Source organism: Manis javanica, chromosome 2 (assembly GCF_040802235.1).
Source record: "Manis javanica isolate MJ-LG chromosome 2, MJ_LKY, whole genome shotgun sequence".
In the NCBI taxonomy this organism is placed as follows: domain Eukaryota; kingdom Metazoa; phylum Chordata; class Mammalia; order Pholidota; family Manidae; genus Manis; species Manis javanica.
The window spans coordinates 209,678,543-209,703,113 of NC_133157.1; the positions used below are offsets into that span (position 1 = coordinate 209,678,543).

The 24,571-nt window shown below is 45.2% G+C and overlaps 1 protein-coding gene across 1 annotated transcript in view; it reads right to left on the reverse strand.

Annotated features, from left to right (window-relative positions):
• FER1L6 (fer-1 like family member 6) overlaps window positions 1–21,635 on the reverse strand; it is a 123,050-nt gene extending 101,415 nt beyond the window's left edge. Inside the window, exons 1-10 of the mRNA XM_073230095.1 lie at window positions 21,555–21,635; window positions 19,479–19,599; window positions 16,940–16,994; window positions 16,714–16,845; window positions 14,389–14,451; window positions 10,908–10,986; window positions 9,501–9,657; window positions 8,692–8,878; window positions 7,505–7,697; window positions 4,793–5,145 (exon numbers count right to left, since the gene is read on the reverse strand). Of these exons, the coding sequence (XP_073086196.1) occupies window positions 4,793–5,145; window positions 7,505–7,697; window positions 8,692–8,878; window positions 9,501–9,657; window positions 10,908–10,986; window positions 14,389–14,451; window positions 16,714–16,845; window positions 16,940–16,994; window positions 19,479–19,599; window positions 21,555–21,630 (1,416 nt within the window). The 5' untranslated portion in view covers window positions 21,631–21,635. The remainder of the gene's footprint in view (window positions 1–4,792; window positions 5,146–7,504; window positions 7,698–8,691; window positions 8,879–9,500; window positions 9,658–10,907; window positions 10,987–14,388; window positions 14,452–16,713; window positions 16,846–16,939; window positions 16,995–19,478; window positions 19,600–21,554) is intronic.
• Window positions 21,636–24,571: the final 2,936 nt, after the last annotated feature.

Here is a 24,571-nt window from a genome sequence, read left to right on the forward strand (position 1 = left end):
TATAAAGAGCTCACACGCCTCAACAAACAAAAAACAAATAACCCAATTAAAAAATGGGCAGAGAAACTGAACAGACAGTTCTCTAAAAAAGAAATACAGATGGCCAACAGACACATGAAAAGATGCTCCACATCGCTAATTATCAGAGAAATGCAAATTAAAACTACAATGAGGTATCACCTCACACCAGTAAGGATAGCTGCCATCCAAAAGACAAACAACAACAAATGTTGGCGAGGCTGTGGAGAACGGGGAACCCTCCTACACTGCTGGTGGGAATGTAAATTAGTTCAACCATTGTGGAAAGCAGTATGGAGGTGCATCAAAATGCTCAAAACAGACCTACCATTTGACCCAGGAATTCCACTCCTAGGAATTTACCCTAAGAACGCAGCAATCAAGTTTGAGAAAGACAGATGCACTCCTATGTTTATCGCAGCACTATTTACAATAGCCAAGAATTGGAAGCAACCTAAATGTCCATCTGTAGATGAATGGATAAAGAAGATGTGGTACATATACACAATGGAATACTACTCAGCCATAAGAAGTGGAAAAATCCAACCATTTGCAGCAACATGGATGGAGCTGGAGAGTATTATGCTCAGTGAAATAAGCCAAGCGGAGAAAGAGAAATACCAAATGATTTCACTCATCTGAGGAGTATAGGAACAAAGGAAAAACTGAAGGAACAAAACAGCAGCAGAATTACAGAACCCAAAAATGGACTAACAGGTACCAAAGGGAAAGGAACTAGGGAGGATGGGTGGGCAGGGAGGGATAACGGGGGGGAAGAAGAAGGGGGGTATTAAGATTAGCATGCATGGGGGGGAGGGAGAAAGGGGAGGGTGGGCTGCACAACACAGAGAGGACAAGTAGTGACTCTACCACATTTTGCTAAGCTGATGGACAGTAACCGTAATGTGGTTGTTAGGGGGGACCTGATATAGGGGAGAGCATAGTAAACATAGTATTCTTCAGGTAAGTGTAGATTAAAAATTTTAAAAAAAAAAGAAAGAAAGAAAGAAAGAAAAGGGGGATTACTCCTTAACAGGATAAAACTATTGGTAAATCAAAGATCAACACATGCTTTAAATATCCTTAATGTTGATCACTTAAAGGGTGTCAGATGATCAGCTATGGAGGTACTCTTTTCTGATAATATTCCTTTCTCTTAATTAAAAAAAAAAAAAAAAAGCAGTTACTGTGTGCTGACCTCCAATGAGTTCTGCACAGTGGTATAGAGGGCATGTCAAAGTGTGGGCAAAGGGTCTGTTTGTTTCTACGCCGAAGATCAAGGCCTAGCTTGGATACCCAGAAAATGAACTAAGATACGATATGAGGAGGAGCTTCCGGCATCAGCACTCTCTGGAGGACTTGTGCCGGGGGATGATCATCAAAAAGCCTCCACAGGGATCCGGACGATGCTGCGGTTGTGGCTGCATCCAGCCCACCGTCTCCTGGACTTGCCATAAGAAGGAGGAGGGAGATGTCTAGGCTGGCATGTGCATACAGTGAGACAACGAATTTGACCGGATCTGTACTGTTGGAACTCAACCAGGAGTTGGGAGGGGTGCAAGTTGTAGCACCCCAAAATCTCATGACTATAGACTATCTATGGTTAAAAGAACATATGGGATGTGAACAGATCCCAGAAATGGGCTGCTTTAATTTGTCTGATGGTTCAAGTACAGTTGGACAATATCCATCATATCATAGATAAATTTTCACAAATGCCTAGGGTGCCTAAATGGTTTTCTTGGCTTCACTGGAGATGGCTGGTAATTATAGATTTGCTTTGTTTATGTCACCGTATTCCTATTATGTTAATATGTGTGTGCAAATTAGTTAGTAGTTTAAAACCTATACATACTTAAGGTACTATACAAGAAGATATGTCAAAGAAATAATCAATCCTCCCAAGTTTCCTTCATATGCTACATTTATAGCTTTTCTTCTTCCTTCCTAATTACAAACCTTAAATAGAATTCGTGCCTCATATCGAATTTACCGAGTATCATAATTCCTCCAGGTGGTAAAGATACCTCGAGACAAGTGCTGGGCATAGAAGCCACAGGGCATAAATCTGCAAAGAAGTAAAAAGCTAACCTTTGCAAACAATATGGCTTCTCTCTCACTTACCAACTTTACATTTCCCTGTATGGCCCCGGAAGATGACTGGTTAGCCAGAGACGGGTAAGATTCCTCAAGGGAGGAACAACCTAAGACAGGCACAGTCGCAGGGGGGCCATCAGGTGAGAATTTGGGGATCAACAGAGGTGAGGCTCAGAACCTCACCCCCCCTGCTTTGAGAGAAATCTTCTGCATCCGTGGATGTCTTGCTGCCCTTGTCTAGCCTGGATTAATACTTAGTTCATAGGCACACACCTGATCATCTGATCATCTACATTTGCCCTCTTACAGCACTAAACTATGTTTTCTACCTTTATCTTGCATCTACCTACCACTTCAGCATTTTATTAAAAATAAAAATAATAATAATAATAGGAGAAAAGTGGGATCAACATATAAATCAAGTACAAAAATCAAACGAATATTCATATTTGACCTGATGGTTTATAGGTCATATTGCATGATCAAAACCGAAAGTTTCTGTGATGACTGCCCTTGTACTGTTCACCATGTAAGAATTTATTCACTATGTAAGAATTCATTCACCATGTAAGAACTTGTTCGTTATGCTTCAGAAGATTGGAGACTGACGAGAATTAGGCTTGAGATGGATTAATGACTGTACATTGAGCGTTGACCCCCCTATACTGAATTTTATTGTTCTTAACAACCATTTGATCAATAAATATGAGAGATGCCCTCTCAAAAAAAAAAAATTATACCTGGATTAAAAAAAGGTGAATTGCCTGAAAAAAAAAAAAAATGTTCCTAAATTCTTGGAAAATCCTTCCCTCAAAGGGTGAAGGCTAAATCCTCTCCCTCTCAGTGTGGGCTGGACTTAGTGATTCATTTCTAACAACAGAATGTGGCACAACTGTCAGTGTCTGACTTCCTGGGTTTGGTCAGTTTCTGCCTGGCTCTCTCTTGCATCACCCGGTCTGGGGGAAGTCAGCTGCCATGAGGACACTCAAGCAGCCTATAAGGACCCACGAGGTAAGAAACTGAGGCCTCCTGCCAGGGGCCAACAAGGAGCTGAGTCTCCCTGCCAAGTGTGAGGGCTTCATCTTGAAAGTGGATCCTGCAGTTTCCATCAAGCCTTCAGATGAGACTGCAGCTCCTCCCAGCATCTTGACGGAAACCTCAAGAGAAATTCTGTGCCAGAGCCACCAAGCTAAGGTATTCCCAAATTCCTCACCCACAGAGAAGATAAATGTTTTTTGTTTTAAGCTGCTGAATTAGGGGGAATGTGTTATACAGCAGTAGTTAAGTAGTAAGCACAGCAAGAACCTGACTGCAAACAAGAAGCCAGGATGAGGAGAGGAGGGAGGAGAAATAAGGGTTTGAAAGATTCCTGAATGATCCCCTTGTCCTGCTACTGTCTACATAGTAGCTACGATATGGCGCCCTGGCCTTGTAGAAAAATGCACACTCAAAAGTTGCCAGCCATCCTTGCTTTCTGCTAGAATTTTCAGATGGCCCCAGTGTACCTTGAAGATACTGACTTGGGTTAAGAAAATCTTTGACTAGCCCCTTTCTACTTGGCAATCCCTGTTTAGAAAAGAATGGCCAGTCTTAATGGCAGGAAAGATTGCCACAGGGACAGATATATAGAGGATATCTGCTTAAAAAGCTAATAGGCAACCCACAATATCTGACAAAGTCCCAAAAAAAAAGTTTCCAAAGTTGGCATGTATTCTGAAGAGCACACATCAATGCAAGCACACCAGAGCATTGTCAAGTCTAACCACAAGCTGACAGTACATATTTCCAGAGACCATTTCCCAATGTGCAAGTTCACAGGGGAGAGCTGGGATGTCTGCAAAACACCCAAAGTAAGTCACAAGCCATAGGGTAGAGGGAGTAACCCATGGAAACATCGGCGGCCACAGTGGCAAAGTTGTTGCCGCTGTGTACATGTATGTGCTCCAGGGGGCATGGACCACTCTGGCAGACCAGCGATCACCTCCCTTCCCCATCTGAACGGTTGTCTGGTTGACCTGAGAAACACTCTCCTCAGGCACAATCATCCAGATGAAATCACTTGCCTCTGCTACTAATAAAACATAAAGTTCTTCCATTCACTCAGCTACAAAACACTGTTATAAACTACACAGTTGAGAGGACATTCATGGTTTGTATTCAGCTTGGCACCCCAGATCTCTTTCCCATAATATAGAACCAGCTGGAAAAATGCTAGTGGGCTTTACACTGAGTAATAAGCAAAGGTAAGCATTCCCTTGAGTGATTGCCCTGCAGGCTTAGGGCAGAGGAATAGATGTCTCAGCTTCCTGTAACCCAGCTTGTCACCCACATTACCCACATCTGAAGCACATGCAAAGTTAAGGCCACATACATAGTTTAGCCCATCACCCTGCCACTTGCTCCCAGCATCTCCCCTAGAGCTTGGTTTTTTCTTGCCTACCTTGGTTTCCATGGGAACCCGTGACTGGGGGACGCTGAAGGAGTTTGTCCTGAGAAGATACTGTGATGTGAGCAGCAAGAAGCAGGGCACCAGCCCGGGATACAGGGCTGGGCTGACCCACATTGTGCTGGGGAGCGAGGCCTGGGCAGGCCTTCGGAGCCTTTGGGCACCCATGGCAGTTGCTGCCTCTGCTCTGGACACACCTCGCAGGTGCAGCGGGGCAGTGCTCAGACCTACCTCAGGGGGCACATGGAAAGGTTCCACCTCCACCTCGGTTGAGTTGGTTTTGTCTGAAGCCTGCTGGGGTTTTCCATCGTCAGTTCTGTCAACATTGTCCTTGCTCAGGCCTTTGGAAGACTTGGGGCCTTTGTCCTTTGCAGACATCTTGAGGTCCTTGAGTGCCTTGGAAAATTTAGACTCCTGTGCCCCTCCCGAGAGGATTTCCACAGCAATTTCTACTAAGATTCTGCCCCGGAATGACACGCCTTCCCCAAAGCCCTCGTTCAGCTCCTGGTAGTCATCCATCAGACTGTGGTTCCTGGGTGAGCCATACAGGTTAATCCAGGCAGGCCCGAAGGTAGGTAGAAAGCCTTCGAAAGAGCCCAAGCTTCAGTTGCCTATTTGTGTTTTCAAGTTGATCATTTTTTGCTTTATGAAAGTTGTACACATTCATTTAGAAATTTAAAATATATAGAAAAGACAAGAGAAAATATTTACAGAATATCCCATCACCAAAGAAAGCCTCAAGTGCCATTTTGGTATATTTCTTTCTAATCTTCTTTCCATGCTTATGTGTAAGTTTGTCCACAACTGTAGTAATACTATGAACGCCCACATGCATCCTTATGTTCTTTTATCCATCAAATGTTTAATGACTCCTAACATGTTTCAGGCACCATGACAGACACTAAACATGCTGCCCAGTGGAGAACAAAGCACATACAAACAATAAACAAATAAAAATTGACGTTATAAATGCTATGAAGGTACCTTTTGCCACAAGGACAAATAACAGGCTGATATGGAATAGAGAGGAATTAGAGGGAGCAGAGAGGAATCTGGGCAGAGGGGACAGCAATGTCAATTGGAAGGGGCATGCAGACAGAAGGGTCTATAAGAGAAAACAATCGTGGCTGGAGTCCAGGGGGTGAGCAGTGTGAGAGGAATCTGGAGAGGTGAATCGGTCTTGGGGGCCTTAATAAGAATTTTGGTTTTTATCCTAGAAATTGTGGGACTATTTTAGTGGAATTTAAGATATGACACAATCTGATGTGTGTTTTAAGATCACTCTGGCTGCTCTATGAAGTGTTGCACAAATAGATGGCTAAAACTGAAGACATTGGTGGCTTAGAATAGGGTGATGGTAGTGGAGACTGAGAGAAGTAAATGTTCTGAGATACATCTTAGACGTAGAACCGAAAAGACCTAGTGATTTTAACTTATTATCAGCATTAAGTTTTCCTTTCTTAATACACAGCTTCTGGGAATTACACAGTGTCTATGTGAGCATCTCTTTGGCAGCAGACTGTTCCATTTTGACAGGCAAGCACAGCATGGTGGTCTCAGAGCCAAGCCTCAGACTTGACTGCCTAGGTTCAAATCTCAACTCTCAGCTCTGCCATTTTCAGGCTGTGTGACGTTGGGCAGGTTTTTTAACATCACTATGCCTCAGTTTACTCATCTAAAATGGAGATGCTAATAGTACCTATCTCATGGATCAGGACTAAAAAGAGATAGTATCTATTAAGTGCTTCACACAGGCCCTTAGGAAGTGCTAGAGGACAGCAGTCATTACTCTTAATAAGTATATGTATCATTATTTGCTTAACAGTTCTCCCATTGTTGACAAGAGGATGTTTCCATATGTTTTACTGTTATCAATAGTTTTATGCCTAAATGCGTCTGCTCCCTAACCCCTATGGACTAGATGTTATCCCTCCTTTGAATAAATTTTAAGAAGCAGAGATATTAAGTTAAAAGAGATAGAAAGACTTTATGGCCCCTGATGTCTACTTTTAAAACCACTGTTACACATCTCCCTGTACATGATAAAGATATTCCTGAAAAGTTGTGGGTAAAACATGCTTACATCTAGTTGAGAAATGTTGTAGATGGTGGAATGTGCTTTCTACTTAAAGCAATCCTGTGACAAACCTTCCCATAATATGAAGAGTTAAACAATAGGTATTTTATGGCATCACTCTGTGACTGGCATAAAAATGTATAAATCCTGTCCACTGCTTAAATAAAGCCTTCAGTATATATGTGCAGAGTACTCACATATGCACATACACACAAATAAATGCACCAGTTAACATAAATTTGCAGTGCAGAGAGAGATTACCTTGGGATTTAAAGGAGGGAGGGTTAGTTGGGATATTTAGAGAATTATCACCTACTAATTAATGTTTTGCAAATAAAGAACCTCTTACTGGCTGTAGTTCTTAGGCTAGGTGGATTGGCTGGGACTCTCCAGTCCCACCCTGGCTGGCTGTGTACACAGCCAGCACCACAGCCCTGCAATGTTCATGCTCTCATGCTCCCATCCGTGATTTGGGGACACAATATTTTTTGTACCATTTAAGTATTTAATAACCATTCTTAGCTTTAAACTGTACACATATATTTGGCAGGCTGGATGTGGCCCATGGACTGCAGTGTGCCAACTTCTGATCTAATCTAGTCTTATTTTTCATTTTAGAAACCTACGGCCCAGAGAGAGGAAGCGATGACCTTGGGGACACACACAGCAGTGTTGGTGGGAGAGCCAGGACTGGGAGAAGCCTCCTGGGTCCCAGTGCCCACCTCTATCTGTTGCCCTGAACCGAAACCACAGACCCACAGAGCCTGGAAGGCGCCTGACACGCTGCCTGCTCCAACCCTCTCATGTTAAAGGTGAGGGCTCTAAAGCCATCATTTCAATACCCTATTTCCAGTCAAAGGCTTTACCTTTATCTCCATCTTGCTCGTTGGAGATTCTCTTCAGGTCAATGAAATGAGTTGCCAGTGCTACATCATTCATGCTGCCCTCGTCCCACACCTGGATTTTCACCCTCCGACACAAGGGAGGGAACATTTCCTTGAAGACCACCTGCTCGTGCCACACCGGATCGGCGCAGTTCTTCTGCACCGTGGTTCGCCCCTAAGAACAAAGCCAGGAGGATGTGAGCCACAGAAGGAAGCACAAGAGGCCAGTGACTGATGAAAGAAAAACTCTTTAAACTCTGGAAACTAAAGTGAATTGCCAAAAATAATGAACCTGCTTCCACCCAACACCCATGAAAATCCTTCACACCCAGAGAACGTTACTGATGGTTACTCTGCTCCAACAGTGTGCCAGGCATCGGGAACAAAGGTGACTAAGTCATGGGGCCTGCCCCCAGGAAGTTCCCAATATCACACTAGGGCTGAGAGGAAGCTAACACACGTGTTATGGACAAAAAGCGTCCCATGCACCTCCAGGGGTGTGCAGCACATGTAGTTAGGCCCTGAGCTCCTGTTTTATAGAAGTAGGACCTTGGACAAATCATTTCCCTAGTCTGGACCTCAGTTTCTTCTAGTCACAAAATGGAGGTGAGGTCCTTATATAACTAAAAGGGGGTCCAATGCAAAAATACTCCAGCGTTCACCCTGCCAAGGGGAGGAGTCAGTGTAGGCAAATATTTTAAGGGCAGAGACAACATGTGTCAGCTGAAGCTTCAAAGTCTAGCCATGTGCCCAGACCTGACCATGTGCCCAGGCCCTGGTACTTCCAATGGGTCCTGAGCAGGGAAAAGCAGGGAACAGAAATGTCCAGGCCTACATGGGACAATGACTACCGCGGAGCATATTGGGAAGGTGGTGGTAATGCTGGGGGCCTGGGGGCTGGGTAACAGCTCAGAGAGGAAGCCAGAGGTGGGGAAGGAGGCCTGTCTGCCTGGGTCCTCAGCGCTCTTCTCCACAGCCTCCAGCAGACAGGGAGTGGGTGAGCCTTCTCTACGCCCCTGCCATGTGACTCAGTACCTTTTGTGACAAGCTTTCTCTCTCAAGGCACTTTCTGGTTTTTATTTTAAATTAATTTCCCTTGATTAGCAATGTCCTGGGTAAAAAGTAGAGTTCTGGCCCAGGCTGCTGTTGTAGGTGACAGCAGTTCTCACCGTCTGCCCTGCAAAGGAGACCTCAACGAAGGGGTCCACGAGGTCCTTACTGTCACCCACAAATGCTTTGGTGACATTCGCCATGATGCTGGAGTTCATTTTGGGCAATCCCTCTGCTTTGTAGAGTCTCACATAGAATCTGGCCCAGGGTCTTTCTGATGGAAACCCTCGAGGGATCAAAAGGTTCCTTAAGGGGGAAACAGAAACAAAAAATTAAAAAGCTCTCCCACTGGAAAAAAAAAACAGAAAAAATGTAGAAGCAATTTGGAGACAGAAAGAAGGATCCTGATAGAGAAGAAAAATCTGAAAAGACTAGGATTTACTGCTAAAATGAGTTTTCTTCCTGGTATAAATGACAGTGAAAGGTATGAATAAAGTGAATATAAACCCATTCAGGTCCTGCAATTATAGGATAAACACCATCTCTCACTGCACCTTAAAAGAGGTGCATTAAGCCTTCCCATTTCACAAACCAGTGGCTGAAATTATAATTCTCTCAAAGAGAAATCAGCCAAGTTCAGATAAATAGGATAAGCTCAGGAAGAGCTTATCTCTTACAGGTTGTTATAGGAAGACAGGCTGCTCTTGTCCTAGAAGCTGACCTCCCAAAGGATAGCACTTGATTCGCACTAATCAGTCTAACACTTGGTTTGACACCTCCTGGTGCCTTTGATTAGCAGAATCCCAAGGACAAGTCATAAACTTAGCAGTTCTCATGTAGCCATAAAGAAAGGAGGGAGGAGGGAAAAGGGACATGGAAATCAGGACATATTATTTATCTTGCATGGCCCCAGATGGACCTGTCTCACTTTTCTATTTGCTCCTCGGCATCATAAGTTTTGGGGTTGGTCTTTAAAATGTCACCCTTCCCAGTCACGTTGATGTCACACTTCAGGAAACCCTTCGTGCCAGTCCTGATGTTGCCAGGGTCTGTGAGGAGGGCCCACTTGTCACAGAACTGATGACCTGTAAAAACATCCTGACAGCTCAGTAATCCTGCACAGCAGACCCAGCGGGTCCACCCAGTTCTCCCGCACACCCATGGCCCCCAAGCTCCATTCCCTAGGAGTGGATAGCTAATCACAGTATTCCCAAGTCCCTCACTGCCTCCCTCTCCCCCTTCCCTCCTTTCCTTTTGTCTCCCACCTCTTCTCCATCTTTCTCTCCAATGTGCCACAGTTATTTGGGAAGCTTTCAACCTAGTGGAAGTCACCTGGACAGGATTCTAGCTTGGACAGTATAAGAGGACTTTAATGGAGTCAAGGAGTCACGTGTTAATTTCACAGGCCGTAAATGTAGCTCATGGATCTTTTCATTTACATCTATGCTGTGAATCCAAACTTCAAAATCTCTTATAAGATGTAGATTTCTGGCCTATCTAAAAACAGCTGTTGGATCTGGTGATGCAGAATGCACATTTGCACATGACAACAGGTAGCAAATAGCTGAGAGCTCCTCTCACGGCTTGTGAGACCTCCTGTCCCACACCCTGCATCACTATTCAGTGTATTAAAGTCAGCCCCCTGCCTCAGTTATGCCCACTGCTGCCCCCTGGGATCATGCGAGTTGGAATCTCATTTGTTGCTGGCCCTCTTACTTTTTAGCTCTTGACCTTGGACAAATGAACTATCTTTTCTGAGTTTCACTTACCTAAAAATCCAGACTAATAATTATTATAGCAAACCCTTACATGGCATGCCACATTCATTATTCTGTGCTGTGTTCCATACCAAGCACTTTCTGTATATTTATTAACTTAATCTTCCTATGAAAGAGGTGTTATTTTATCCCAATTTTTACAGATAAGGAAACTGAGCTGCAGAGAAGTCATTTGCCCAAGGTTGCATAGCCAGGAGGGGGCGGAGTGGAGTTTGAAGCCAGGCAATCTGGCTCCAGAGTCTGGACGATTAACTTCTATATTCTCCCATCTTTCCTGCTTGTGGCTCAAGGCACTAAATTAGACAGAATTCGTGAAAAAAAAGTTTTTCACTCATAAGTATGAGCCATTAATTTTTTTCAATGACATGTAAGTGAATTTTAACATTAGATTTAAACATTTAGGAAAAGAGCCAGGTCTTGTTCAACTTTGTATAATTGCTGCTCGCTGTTTTTGAAAGAAAGGGTAAGTGGATGAGCAAATGAATGAACTGATCTCTGGGTGTGATAAACAAGAAGAGTAAGAGACAGAGAGAGAGCGGGAAGCGGTGCCTTCTCACCAGGTTGGTTGTACACAGTCCCCAGGTCCACCTTGAAGGAGCCGATCAGTATGCTTCCTATCAGCTTGTGGTGGAAAACCTGGGAGACATGGAGCAGTGAGTCCAGCAGCACTAGATTTTTCTTTAAGGATAAATCTGTGAAACGGGCCCATGACACCTTGACCCTCATCCAGCCTTCACTCTTGTTTGGAGCACAGTGACCTTTAGGCATCCAGCCTCAGGACTGTAAAGGGTGCCCAGAAGTCTCTCACCTGCACCTCCTCCTCCTAGCAGGTTTTCAGCTAACCCACTGTTGATGGACATCTCACAAATCTGTGCTTTTAGCCAAAATATACTCCAGTACAGCCTGCTCTTCAACACCCATCTCTGCCTATTGCAACTCTGCTCATCCTTCAATGCCTAGAGCAAATGTTACTGCTCCAAGCAGCCCTTCCTGATTGCCTGCAGCTTTCCCCTCCCTCCCCTCAACTCCCACAACACTTTGCTCCAACTCTCTCAGAGGACTCAGCACATATTGCCTTGAGGAGCTCTGGACATGTACAATAGAACACAGGAGGTGGTCATCCTCAATTTTGTCTGATCGGAAGTCAGCAGAGCACTGGCTCGTTACAGCAGCGCCTTTCAACACTAATGCTCTCAGGATGAGGAAGTTCTGAGGAAAGTGGCAGAGCCGGTACCAGGTCCAGAAGCCATACTGGATGAGACGCTGCTGGAGAGCCAGGGTAGGTCAACCTTTAGCTCAGAAATAGAAAGGCGGAGGTGGAGAAGGGCAACGGTCACTTAAGTTCCTCAAACCTTGGAGATACTCTCTTTGAGAAGAGGGGTAGATGTCCTGTGCGGCTCCCAAGTTACAGACGAGAGATTGCAGCTCACTATAAGGACAACTTTTTTAGTGGAACTTCCCAGTAATAGAAGAGGCTTTTCTAGAGAGAGTGACCTCCTGTCACTGGACACAACCAAGCTGTGCCCAAAACCCAGTCATGGAGGTAGCGGAGAGGAAGTCCTGCAGCTAGAAGTTAGATCAGTTCCTTGACTATTTCCATGACAGTTTCCTACCTTCTCTATCCACCATATGCAAGGCTTGGTTTATAACAGGTGATTAATAAACATTCAGTGAATTAATGAATGATTGATTGAGTGATGGATGCTTAGAGACTTCTGTGGGTTCTTAACAACTCCATTGGGTAGGGACAATAAGAATAAATTCAACTGACTTCAAGGAAAAAAGGAATGGCAGCCCTTTGATCTCCCTTTCCACCCTGTCTCTCTTGCCCAAACTTTGCAAGGGAGTTTGAGAACTGAGGGGAAATAAGGACAGCTTGGCTTGATAGAGGAATTACTTAAGGCCGCACACACAGGGTTCACACCATGCTTGCTGTTGCTAATGTAGCTTCCCAAAGGCCTGAGCAAGAACACAAGGCTGACTCAAACTCTCTTCTCAGGTCAGATGCATGGGGGTCCCTGCTTGCACAACGGGGTGCAAGAACCCCATACAGATCTTTAACATGGGAGGCCACCTCAACTTACCCACCCAGTGTGGCAACCCTGCTGCGGTCAAACATAGGATCACAGGAACTCCAGGGCATCTCTCAGAGAGGGCCAGGGCCCTGTGTGCCTGCAGCCACTGCCAAGGGAGGATGGTCTTTGGCACCACCAGGGTCTACTACAGCCCGACTGTCCCGATAGCATCTGCTCACAGCACTCCTCGATTCTCCCACACTGAATTTATTCTAGGCATTCTGACCTTTAGTCAATGAAGTAACAGAAAACTTGCATTAAATACTCTCCTCTCAAGGGGACTTTTCCCTTTAAAATCTTTGCTCTCTGTCCCTAAAGGTCATTTAGGGAGCCCAAACTATTCTCTTCTTCCAAGTTAGAAGAACAGAGGTAGGCAATACCAGCTTTGATCCTCAATCTAAACATCCACTTGCCTCCCAGAAAGTCAAGACCCTTGTCTACACTGCAGCTATTAAATGTTACTCTGCTTGTGCATTGAGTCCCCTGTACAAAATTTTATTGTTGTTAACTGTTAACAACCATTTGATCAATAAATATGAGAGATGCCCTCTCAAAAAAAAAATGTTAATCTGCAATCTAGACAGTGGCCATGGGAGCCTGCTACAAGGTTGGTCTCACAAATAGGTGGTTGCCCAAGGTATACAATGTCACAAAGCCCTGGGCAATGTGCCACGTCCTGAAATATCTTCTGCACCACTGGTCATCATGGCCAAAATTCAAACATTAAGAATGTTTGGCTCTTGATGACTTTTCATTCTTTAAGATTCACATTCTTCAAGTGTCCCTGAGAAAGATAATATCATAATTCCATTGCCACCCTAAGCCCTAACTCAGGATTTATATATATATGTACATATGTAACATAATATATAAAATAGAGATGAGGGGTGATAAGGACAGGCAGAAAAGTCTCCAAGACAAGTTTTGCCATCTTTACAATCCTGATTAGAGTTGGTGTCACTGTTAAGGAAAACATAAGCAGCAGTTTTGTACCTTGGGAATTATTTGGAAGAGAGCACTTTATCTTCAGCCCCCCACCCTCCTCTTTAAGGCGTGAACCCTCTCTTCTCTCTCCACTAGAGAAGCATAGAGAAGCAGCAATTTCTCAGACTGGTGAGAGAAGGGGAGTCTGCCTTCCGGTGCTGTGCCTCTACTGAGTGGTGTGAAGCTGGCAACCACCCCGCTGGCCTGCCCTCCTCCCTCGTGTGGGCTGGTGCAGCTTCAGCCTGGGCACTTTTCCTGCCCTCCCTGGTGGGCCACCCAGATACGGCACCTGCCTAGACAGGAAGCTCTCCCTGTCTCTCCTGTTCAGATGCAATCTGTGGAGGTAGGAACACACTGAGCAGGGCTGAGGAAGGGTCTCCGCAGCAGACAGAAGCTCCCTGGGGCAGGCCCTGAGATCTATATACACTCAGAGGCAACTGTGAAGAAGCCAAATGACAGCCATTTCCTTAAAACCACATTCTCTGACCCAGAGCATTACCAATATATAGTTGGTTCCTTCCTGATTCTTTCTCCTACTTCCATATTTATTAGCAATTATGAGGGAAAAAGGATGTGTGGTTAATTATTATCAGTGTGGGTACCACTCCAAGAGAGAAACACTAACATTTCACTTTGTGAAAAGAAAGAAATCAGCTCAAAATGGCAATCCAGTAAGATGTCATTTGAAACATACATTTCACATTCCCACATGAGCAAGCTATACCATCCATTTCACAATGGCCTGAGACTAGTTTATAACTTGATTCCAAGAAGCATGGAATTTCTTAAGAAGGTTTTCTTCCCCAACTTCTCTGCACTGGTTACTTCAAGCTCCATCCTGTTGGTTTCAAACTCACCAACCCACACTCACCCTCCCGAATCTATGCATCCCCCCACAGGCCAAGCTGGCCGAGAGAGTTCTCAATGGCTGGACTCTCACCCAGCTACCCACACAACCTACTACCCATGATATACTTACTGAGATTTTGATGATCTTGTCAAAAAGATGCACTTGGGGCCCAGTGAAGTCAAAGACAAAGTACTGCAAAACATAAAGTTCATTCTGACCATAAATTCCAGGCTCACAGTTGAGGACCTTATTCCTGGAATAGATGTAGGTCTATATTATTGTAACCAATAGCTGTATGGTCCCTCAATGGCATGCATACACCATCAATCAACTGGCCATTCCGTATTTAAGGTCTTCTGAGTTATTTTCAGTTTTTTTTGGGGGGGGGGAAGAGTGCCACCAACTACATCTTTGCACAGGATATGTGTGAATTTTCCTCTAAATGGACAAGAGAAATGGTATCGTTGGGTCATAACTTCGTGCACGTGAATTTTTAATAGATCATATGAATTTCTTTCTAAAGGGGCTAAGCCATTTTCATTCCCACTGGCAGCATATGAAAACAGCCATTCCTCCATACACTTACCAACTCTTAATACTACCAATTTTTTTAATTTTTTTGCTTATATATAATGATGGGTGGAAGTGGTTTCAGTGTGGTTTTAGTTTGGGGTGAACTTGGTTAAAATCTAACTTCCTCAGTATTCTCCAGTTTCAAACATCCCTGTGAAATTCCCAAGATTGACCAGGAAGAAAACGGAATTATGGACAAGGGAGATATTTAATTTTAAGAAAGTGATTGCCTTTCAGAGTTGAAGAAATTATCTGGACCTGTCTCTGTCCTGTACAGATAAGCAAACGGGAGACGAAAGGGTTTCAGACAGGCCCACATCCACATACCCAGTTATTGCTGTGCCTGGGGCCAAAGCTTAGTTCTCCTGAAGTTACCACACAAGGGGTCAAGTACTAGATGTTTCACCATCTGAACTTTATTGGGGTACCTCCCAGAAGTGAGGTTGTATGATCCTAAGACTGGTGCTTTGTTGTGAAGTGTCTGTTTTGGGGACTGGTGGGGAGGCAGCAGCAGAGAGTTGTTTCGAGAATGTTTGTTTCTTGAGCTGCAGGGAGGAGGAATGACACAGGGGCATCAGAGATGAACATCACAGCACCAGAAAGGGAGAAGTGGCCGTTAGCAGCCTCCTCTTAAAGGGCAAAACAGAAAAACCAAAATGTGAGAACTGAAAGATGTCATCATATACCACTAATAAGTGACCTTCAAAATGGCAGTTCTTAGATATCAGTGAACAGTTACAATGATGTCCCATCTTTCTGTTTAAGAAAATGGGAAAATAGGTATAACGTTTTGGGAAGTTTTTCATATATATATTCAAACGTTTTAAGAGTTTTATTTTTCAGAATTTCTTTTATGAAGAAAATTCTTGTACATTAAATTCTTCATTCTCTGACATATGACATGCCATAGATTCCTTTGGACCATTAAATTAGTTCCACTGTTTATTGCCTTCTGCTGAGTTGCACATGTTTCAGACTCAACTGTCTCACTCAGGTTCCCGAGACCTCCAAGCTTGCACACACTTCTAGCTGAGAAATATTCCCAAGCTCCTACTAACTGGATCCCCCAACAGCTGATGACCTCTGGGCTTGATATAGACTAATATCTAAAATACATTGTTTTGTGAAAATATGAAGGTCTTTTGTATATAGAATGTGGGTATAGAATGCTACCATTTAGTTATGATATTTACTTGTATTCTTGTACATGTCTGGAATATCTCTGCAAGGATACACAAACTCCTGGTGAGAATGACTGCCTCCATCTGGTGGGCAACTAGAGGATTAGGGATCAAAGATCAGAGGGACTCATATTTTTCACCACATATCATTTTATACTCTATATCTTTTATAATTTTTTACTACTGTGCAATATTTTTATTTTTAAAAGATAATTTAGGTATATGATATTTAGAAACCTCATGTCTCTCTTTGATGTTTTACCACTTTTACACTGCTTAGAAAAATACAACTGTCTTAATTTCCAATGTAGCATGCTTATTTCAGAATTAATAGTTATATTTCCAGTGTCTCTTCATGAAAAAGAATGTGTATCTTCTCAGTAACCAACACTCAATACAGTTATTGAATATAAACCCAGAGCTTATAATGGAAGATGAGCTTATAAGAAATAAGAAAATGGGTATATTAAGAACATAGCAATGAATTTAAAATCAGAAGGAATTCCTTGCTTCTCCTGTGAATTATCTTTTTGTTAAACTTTTTGCTGTTAGCAAGGAGGCTCAGAGAGTTTTCCATGGGCTTAGGCAAGTGATGGGAAGCAGTCATGAGTGGCACAACTTCTCTATTTGGCTGAAGAATATCGCAAGGTGGCTGTGAAGAACGTGGGTGGAGAGGCTGCTGGTGGTCTCCATGACTTACTTCATTGTAAAATGGGCTGTTGGTTCCTTCCTTCACTGTACTTTGCTTCTTCTCGTCCCCAATCTCAATGATCACAACTGGATCAATGTTCTCACCCATGAGCTGGCGGGCCTCAGTGATGGTTATGGAAATCTACAAAACAAAGCAGTGTGTATGCACTCTGACGGGGCTATTCATTCATAAAGAATCACTGGGGGAGGCTGGGCAGAAGGAATCAATCACTTACCTGATAATTTTGGGATCTGACCTCCCCTTCATGGATCTTAGTCAACAGTTTTGATCTATTCAAAGAAAGTTTAACATATTTGTTTCATTAAGTAAGAACGTTCTTTAGACACATAAGCCATGATAATATTTTCCCAGGTATTTCTAAGGGCTTTTATTTTTATCATATCACATATTCTCTCTCCATCTCAGGAGGAGATAAGTATAAACAGACAAGTGACTTAACCTCTCCATGAGGTTATTGATATAATTAATTATATAATACATGTGAAAGTTTAACCTAGTGCCTACATGGCAAGAATAAATGTCAGCTCTTACTGTATGATTACCAGTATCATGTATTTTTTATTTTACAGAATAAGAAACTGAGATGCCATAACAAGTTGGTGGCAGAGCTGGGTCTAAATAAGGATCTCCCTTACGTCCTGGCTGATCCTACCCACAGCATCACCTTGCCATTTCTGGTAGATGTAACAATTCTGAGTTTTTTTATTGCTTTTGAAGGAACTGGTAAAAGAAAAAATTGGAAGAAGCAGCCAAGATGCCATCTCAGTGAAATTTCACATTGCAGGGGATTTCACTTATCTGGACTGTCATAAGTAACTGAAAACACATGTGCAATACCTGGGCCTTTAGACATTGAATAACAATGGAAAGAGATGAAGAGTCCCTGTTGTCACAGAAGCAGCAATGGGTGGAAAATGAACTGAGCTTGAGTTCCTATTGTTTATTCTCTTGCCTTCTAATAATACCATCTTACATTTTATTTCATTCCATTTTTGCTGATTATAACTGAGTTGAGTAGAGAGCAAATTAGCAAAAACCTCAAGGCTTTGAAGTCAGACTGAACTGATTCGAATATTTGTTTTCCCCAATTTCGTGCCACTGGCCTTAGTTTCTTCATCTGCAAATGAAAATCATTCCTACCACAAGCGGTGGCTCGGAGGATTAAAGGAGATAATGCATGTAGGAGAGGGAGATAGCAATCTCTCCAAGGAAGAGAGAACCAAAGCATATAAAGAAAGAACTATTAAGTGTAAGACTTGTCATAGAAAAAAAAAAACGCAAGAAAAGTTCAGAGAAGAGAAACTTCTGAGAGCCAGGGCGAGCAAAGCCCACACTGCAGAGGTCAGACGGAACTGAACATAACACGGGGGATGGGATTTCAACTGATGGGGATGCACTGACCCAGAGAAAGACAAAGCCTCCCCACCTCATTTCTCTTTCTTTTGCCTTCCTCCATTCAGTGCTGTTATCCTGGTGAAATAAATGGCAAGGGATCCCTTCAAGGATATTAAAAAACAATTAAAATTCTGATTCGGGGGCTCAGAAGGGGGTTGTCACGGTGCAGTGAAGGGAGAGATATTGCAGTGAGTTTATGCATACACAGTTCATGTCTTCTTTTAAGGGTCAACCTCTGAGCTAGCATCCTGATTTCCATCTGTCTCCCACCGCATGTCACTCCTTACACACATGCCCTGGGTGCCATCCTGTCACAGCCCAGTAATAACGACTCAGGATCTGCCTTCTGGGAAGCACTCATTTGTTTTATTGGTAGCAACCATTCTAAGTGGGAAAAAAAGGGATGAGCATAAGGAGTTACCATGACTAAGAAATCAACATAAACAAGCAGGGCAGACTGAAAGCACTGAAAGTCCTGATTATCAGCTTTCCTGGATCCGTGCTCTTTGCCCTGTAGCTTGTAGTCTCCTTTCTCTGTGATGTGGACTGTACTGGTAACTTGCATCGGCCAACAGAATGAAGGACAAATGGCTTTTGCCAATTTCAAGCCGGGGCTCAAGAGACCTTGTGCACTTTGACTCTTTCTCTTGGAACTCTGCCATCAGCACCACTGGAACAAGTCCACTGGAGGAGCTGAACTATATGGAGGAGACCCACGGGCTCCAGCTGAAGCAGTCCTAGACCAGCCTACCACCAGCCAACCCTAAACTGAAATCAGCAGAGCGACCAAGTGACCAGACATGTGAGTGATCAGTAAAGCTGTCCACCTAACTCAGAGACTCATGAGCAATAACAAATGCTTACATTAAGACATGGAATTTGGGGGTTATTTGTTACACATCAGTAGCTAACAAATACAGTGAATCCATTGCAGAAGTACAGTTTGTTCTGACTTTTTTGGGTCATGTGAGTACCACCTTCTCACTTGGGACAAACAAAACTAAGACATTTAGCATCTTGATGAATTAAAGAGCAGGTGAGAGACAGCTGCTGAATCTGTCTCCTGTTACTGCCTTACTTCCTAAACTATGAGGGATATGAAGACCTTAACTCAGGTGACTTAACAGTAGAGGCTGGCAGAACCGGGACCCTGGCCTGCTGAAGGCTGACTGATATCTAGAGGCCGGCACTGCCGTGGAGAAAGCTGAGAGAACACAGAACTGTCTTCCTGCCATAGACCTTTGGCTGCTTGTAGACAGACTGGGCGTTATTCTCTGTTCTCTCAGAGCCTGCAGAGGCACCTGGCACATGGGAGGTGCTCAGGAAATGTGTGCTGACTGCCTGCATCAACACTATACCTTCTCTTTGGAGGAGCCAAGGAAACAGAAGTGATAGATGCATCATCATAAATGAAATCTTCTCCCCATCCTTCCTGGTGAGAAGAGCCCTCCTGTGGTGCTTCTGCTTCACCTTGGCCATCTAGAGAAACAGACAAAAGAAGAAAACTCTGTTAAAAGTGACGCAAACAGAGATGATCTGAGCCTCGATTCTGTGTCCAGGACTAGCTTCCTCGGATCCATGCTCTTCGCAGGACAGTGCTGTTTGCTTTCCAGGAGGGGCCTGACTCCTCTCCACCCTGTTTGTTCTGTGGGCTGACGGCTCTGATCAGAATGAGCCATGGGGGCCAGCTCCTCTGAAATGCCTGGGTTGACTGCCCCAAATCTCCACTGGCTTGTTCTTCCCCTTATGCAGGGAGGGCTTCTAACTGGAGGCAAATCCATAGTATAGGAAGCCCAGGCTCTGGTATAAGACTGATCTAGGCTCAGGAGCCACCTTCTCCACTTACTAGCTGCGTGACTTTGGGCAAACACTCACCCTCTCATGGACCTCTGTTGTAAAACATGGCCAAAGGAGTCTACATTTCAGAGTCAAGAATGATGTACGTCAAGCAGGGGCTTATTAAATGTATCATAAGTATTATTTTTCATAAGGCTGTTGAAGGAAGGGAACTTACTCAATCTGTGTCCCCAGGCCCTGCTACAAGGTCATAATCTCAAAGACACCAGGACAGATTTCAGTGCTTTTTCTACTCACTCCCTCACACCTTCAATTTGACTGAATGCAAGTACTTCTATTAAGCTTTAAGCCTTGTCCCCACTTAGAACATAATGCCACTCCTGTCCCACCCAAGACAATTATTGTTGCCAGCACCTTAATATGAATGAATTTCCATAGTTTTCTATTGTAAGATTGGGTTTTACCTGAGAGGAAGGGGTAGAGGTGGGGGGCAGCAGGCATAAGGCCACAGGACCCCTTCAACAGACAGACGGCAGCATAGGGTAAAGGAGCCCCTCCCCACATGCCAGGGAGATGGGAAAGGTGAAGATAAAGCAGACTCACTGCACCATTTTGGTGTAGAATGGTCCAGAAAGCCAGCTTTGAACTGGCTGCTGTCAGGGACCCCAGCAGAAGTCTCCAGATCACCCCAGAGCTGTCCACTGGAAGCAGCTGATCCCATTTGATTCAACAGACATGAGTATCTACCTGATAGTGGGCGTGGCCTCCGCTGGCTTGTTCACACTGTGCCTCAGGACTTTGCTCTTTTGGAGAAGGAAACAGCCCATTCTAAGGGCAGAAAGTCAGACAGCCTAGATTTACATCCAATACCACTGCTTCCTGGCTCTGGCTTCCCACTCATAGGGCCACCTTCACACATCTGTGCAGCCACTACGGAGCACCCTGTGACCCGGAGGACCTCGTGGCACTTGGCTTAATGCTCTGCTGGTGCCATTCAGAAGTTCTTAATAATTTCTTAACAAGGACCTCACACTTCTGTTTTTCCTGAGCCCTGCAGATTCTGCAGCTGGCCCTCTGCACACTTTACATCCTCTCTCTGCATCTCTGCAACCTCGTTTGTAAAATTGAGACAGTGGCATCTATTGGTAAGATGACAGAGGTCACGTGAAACAGTGTATGTAAAGCCTCCCATGGCAGCTGCTATCCTCACTCTTATTTTCAAAAATCTCACTTGATCCTCCCCATGGCCATGCGAGGTCAGCCCATCAGCCTGTGACATGCCCACTTGGCAGAGGGGGCCACTGAGAACCAGAGCTGCCGAGCTACTTGTCCTGGGCCACAGAGCAAATCAGAACAGAAAGAGAAGCTTGAACCCTGTCACTGCCTCCTCACGGGGTCTGCTTCCACGGCCCAGCAGGTGTCCACCCCACCCATCTGGCCCAATGACCAGACAGCCAGCCGCCATGGGGCAGTTTGCCCTGGCCCGCACTTGCGACACGTGGGGTGTGAAGATCCGGCAGGCAGCACATCTGCCCTCACTCCCCAGGAGAGCAGACCTGCTCTCAGCCAAAGCGGGGTCAACTCTGAGGCAGGCAGGCCCCAGGGTAGGACCCCCTGCCCAGCCCCCAAACCCTCACCTTGGGCACCCTTGTTGGCTAGGATTAGCCCCTTCTCTGCTTTCTTCTTCTTCTTCTTCAGCTTCAGCCCAAACATCCCCTTTCTGAAAAGAAGAAGAAAAGCTAGACTACACAGTAATAGTAACTTTGAGCCATTCAGACATGTTAGGAGAAAATGCATGAGCACGCTCCTGTGTGCACGTGTGCACACATGCGCGTGCACACACACACACACACACACACACACAGTGAGTCCTGAAAGCCAACCAGTCTCCTCATCAGCACAGGATGCCCCAGTGAGCCCCCAGACATCTCTCCTGCAAAAACCATGACAACAACTCCTATACTGAAATCCTGAGATCCACCCAGACCTGATAAGTGAGGCCTGATACAAATACTACCAGCACTGGCTGAGATTTCTCCATTTCTTCTCACTCACTCACACATCAAGCAGTCAAAACAAATGGCATCATTTAATTACCAGCAACCTTCTCCTATCGATCCTACAGATGAAGTGCCAAGGCCCAGAGAGGGAGGCAGTGTTTCCAAGGTCACACAGCTCTGAGCATCCGAGCTACTTACCACTGGAACCTGGGTCTGCTCGATTTCAGAGCCAGGCTCTACCCCCTGGGCAACCGCAGCCTGCCAGTTCCCCTGAGAGAGTGAACACCCTCTCCACAGCCAGGCTCCTAGACTGTTTCCAAGATCCAGAGGCCGTGGGACTCAGTGAGGTCACACCACAAGGACACAGCTCAGCTTGCCACATGGTGCGCGCCCAGAATATCAGCTCCTATTATTATTGCTACTATTAACCGTGACTGGGAAACCATTTGGGGGCCTCCTTCTCATCCCAGGAAAGGGCTGGGATGAGACCAACGCTGCATCCCCTTCTCCTGCAAACCCCTTCCTGGAGTTGAGGACTGCAGAGGCCCTGGTGCTGGATGGCAGGACGGGTGGTCGGAGCTCAGAGGAAAGTCCTGGCGTTGAGTCGGGCAGGCTGCCATGGCAGTCCTTGGGCGAGGTGAGAGGAAGCCAAGGAAGGGCTAGAGAAGCAGGAGGAGAGAGCAGCAGACTCAGGCCCTTTCTGTGAGCGGGCTGCAGTCCTGGGGCAATGCAAGGAAAGTGATGGGACCAGCTGAGGTTTCTGTTTGCTCTGTGGTTGGGACTTACAAGGGCTTCGAGCACAGTGGCTAAGATCACAGGTTCTACAGTCAGACTGCCTGGGCTCTCACCCCAGCACTGCCTCTGCTGCCTTGGACAGGTCACTTAACCTCTCTGAATTTCAGGGTCCTCATGAGTAAAATGCAACAGCAAGTACCCAAAACACACTGGTTGTTGAATAAATGCTAGTTAATCTTGTTATTACTGTAAAGGATAAGCTCAGAGTGAGTGAATAGAAGCTACTAGGAGACACATGTCTACTTCATTCATGTATTTATTTACTTGTTTACTTATTCTTTTTAGGCCCTGCCTTGATCCAGATAAGGCAATGGAGCCCTCCACTTTGGCTGCTATCTAAACAATGGAATGGACTGCACTGGGTGGGAGTGAGTTCCCTGTTCTAGAGGTGTGCAGGCAGAGGCCTAAAGACCACTGGCAAAGGATGTTGTAGAAAGGACGAACATCACAAGGGGGCACTGGCCTAGGGGTCCTTGGCGTTCCTTTGAGGCCCTAAGATACAGTAGAATGGGCTCCAGAACCACCCAGACATGGATGGATTGGGCAAGTCACAGTACTTCTCTGAGCCTCAGTTTCCCCATGGGTACAATGGGGATAGATAATAAGGTACTTACTTTACAGCACTATTGAAAGACTATAATGACATAAAGTAAGCAAAGCTCCCAGGACAGTGCCTGATATACAGAAAGTGCTAAAAATGTACCTTCACAGAGGTAGCAATACCCCCTTCGGTTTGCCATCATCTGTGATGAGAACAGCGTCCAAGACTCCCAGGAATCTTGGGAGAACATGCATGAGTGGGAGTCCCCTTTGCTGAAATTCCTTAAAGGAAACTTCCCATGACAGTTCTTGCTTTCTTGTTTCACAGGGAGTTTGAAAACAAGCAGAGGGCCCAAGGCCAGGACCCTCCAAACCCTGAATTGCCACTGTGGGCCCCAAGGTCTGACTGCCATGCTCATTTCACAGCAGCACAATCTGATGTTCCTGGGAACTCAGCCAATAGGCTCTGCAGACGATTTGGAACGGCTGAGTTACTTGCATCCAATTGGGAAGCAGCTACTAACAAGAGCAGTATCTGCCAGAAGGAGATTTAGCCATTCCTTTAGGAAGCTGATGTCCTCAGCACCGATGGCCTAGGCATCCTAAATCTCCCACAGGACAGCCGGGACTGAGGCCCTGAAGCGTGCCTGAAGGGGCTGTCGTGGGCACAGGACGAGAGAGAGGCATCCTGCCTCTTCAAGACAGGCACCTCTGTCCCTCTACAGCCAAGAGCTCTGGGGCCTCCTGTCCATCAGAGACACTCAAAGAAGTCTAAAAAGCACCCGTGCCTGGAACCACTTTCAGAGACTCTATCACTGCTTTTGAGAAGAGCCAGTACTGGGAAGCCCTGGTCTAGGCACAGCTCAGAACCCCTAGAAAGCCAGGGAAACCTCTCAGGAATGACCAAAGGAATTACAGCAGCTCAGCTGTCTTGGGTGGGTTGATGCCTGTTTCACAAACTAACAAGGTTGTTTGCCTGGAACCTGGAACCCTGAGTCAGTCATCAGGGGCACTGCCAGCAGGCCTCCCAGCATGGAAAGGCTTCTTGCTGAGAACTGCTTGCTCGCCCTTAGACCCGTGACATCCAGAGCAGAAAGAAGGCATGGCTCACCAGCCGGGAACAGCTGTGCCACTGGCAGATGGAGCAGCAGAACGGGCCGCACGGGCTGCAGCTCCGGAGCCGGCTCAAATCCACTCTCTAGCTATAGAACTTAGGGCCAGATACTTAGCCCAGCTGAGCATGAAATTCACATGGTACAGAGTGTTTCTTACCCACTCCACACGTGATGTTAAAATAGGAAAACATGCTTGTAAAGGTA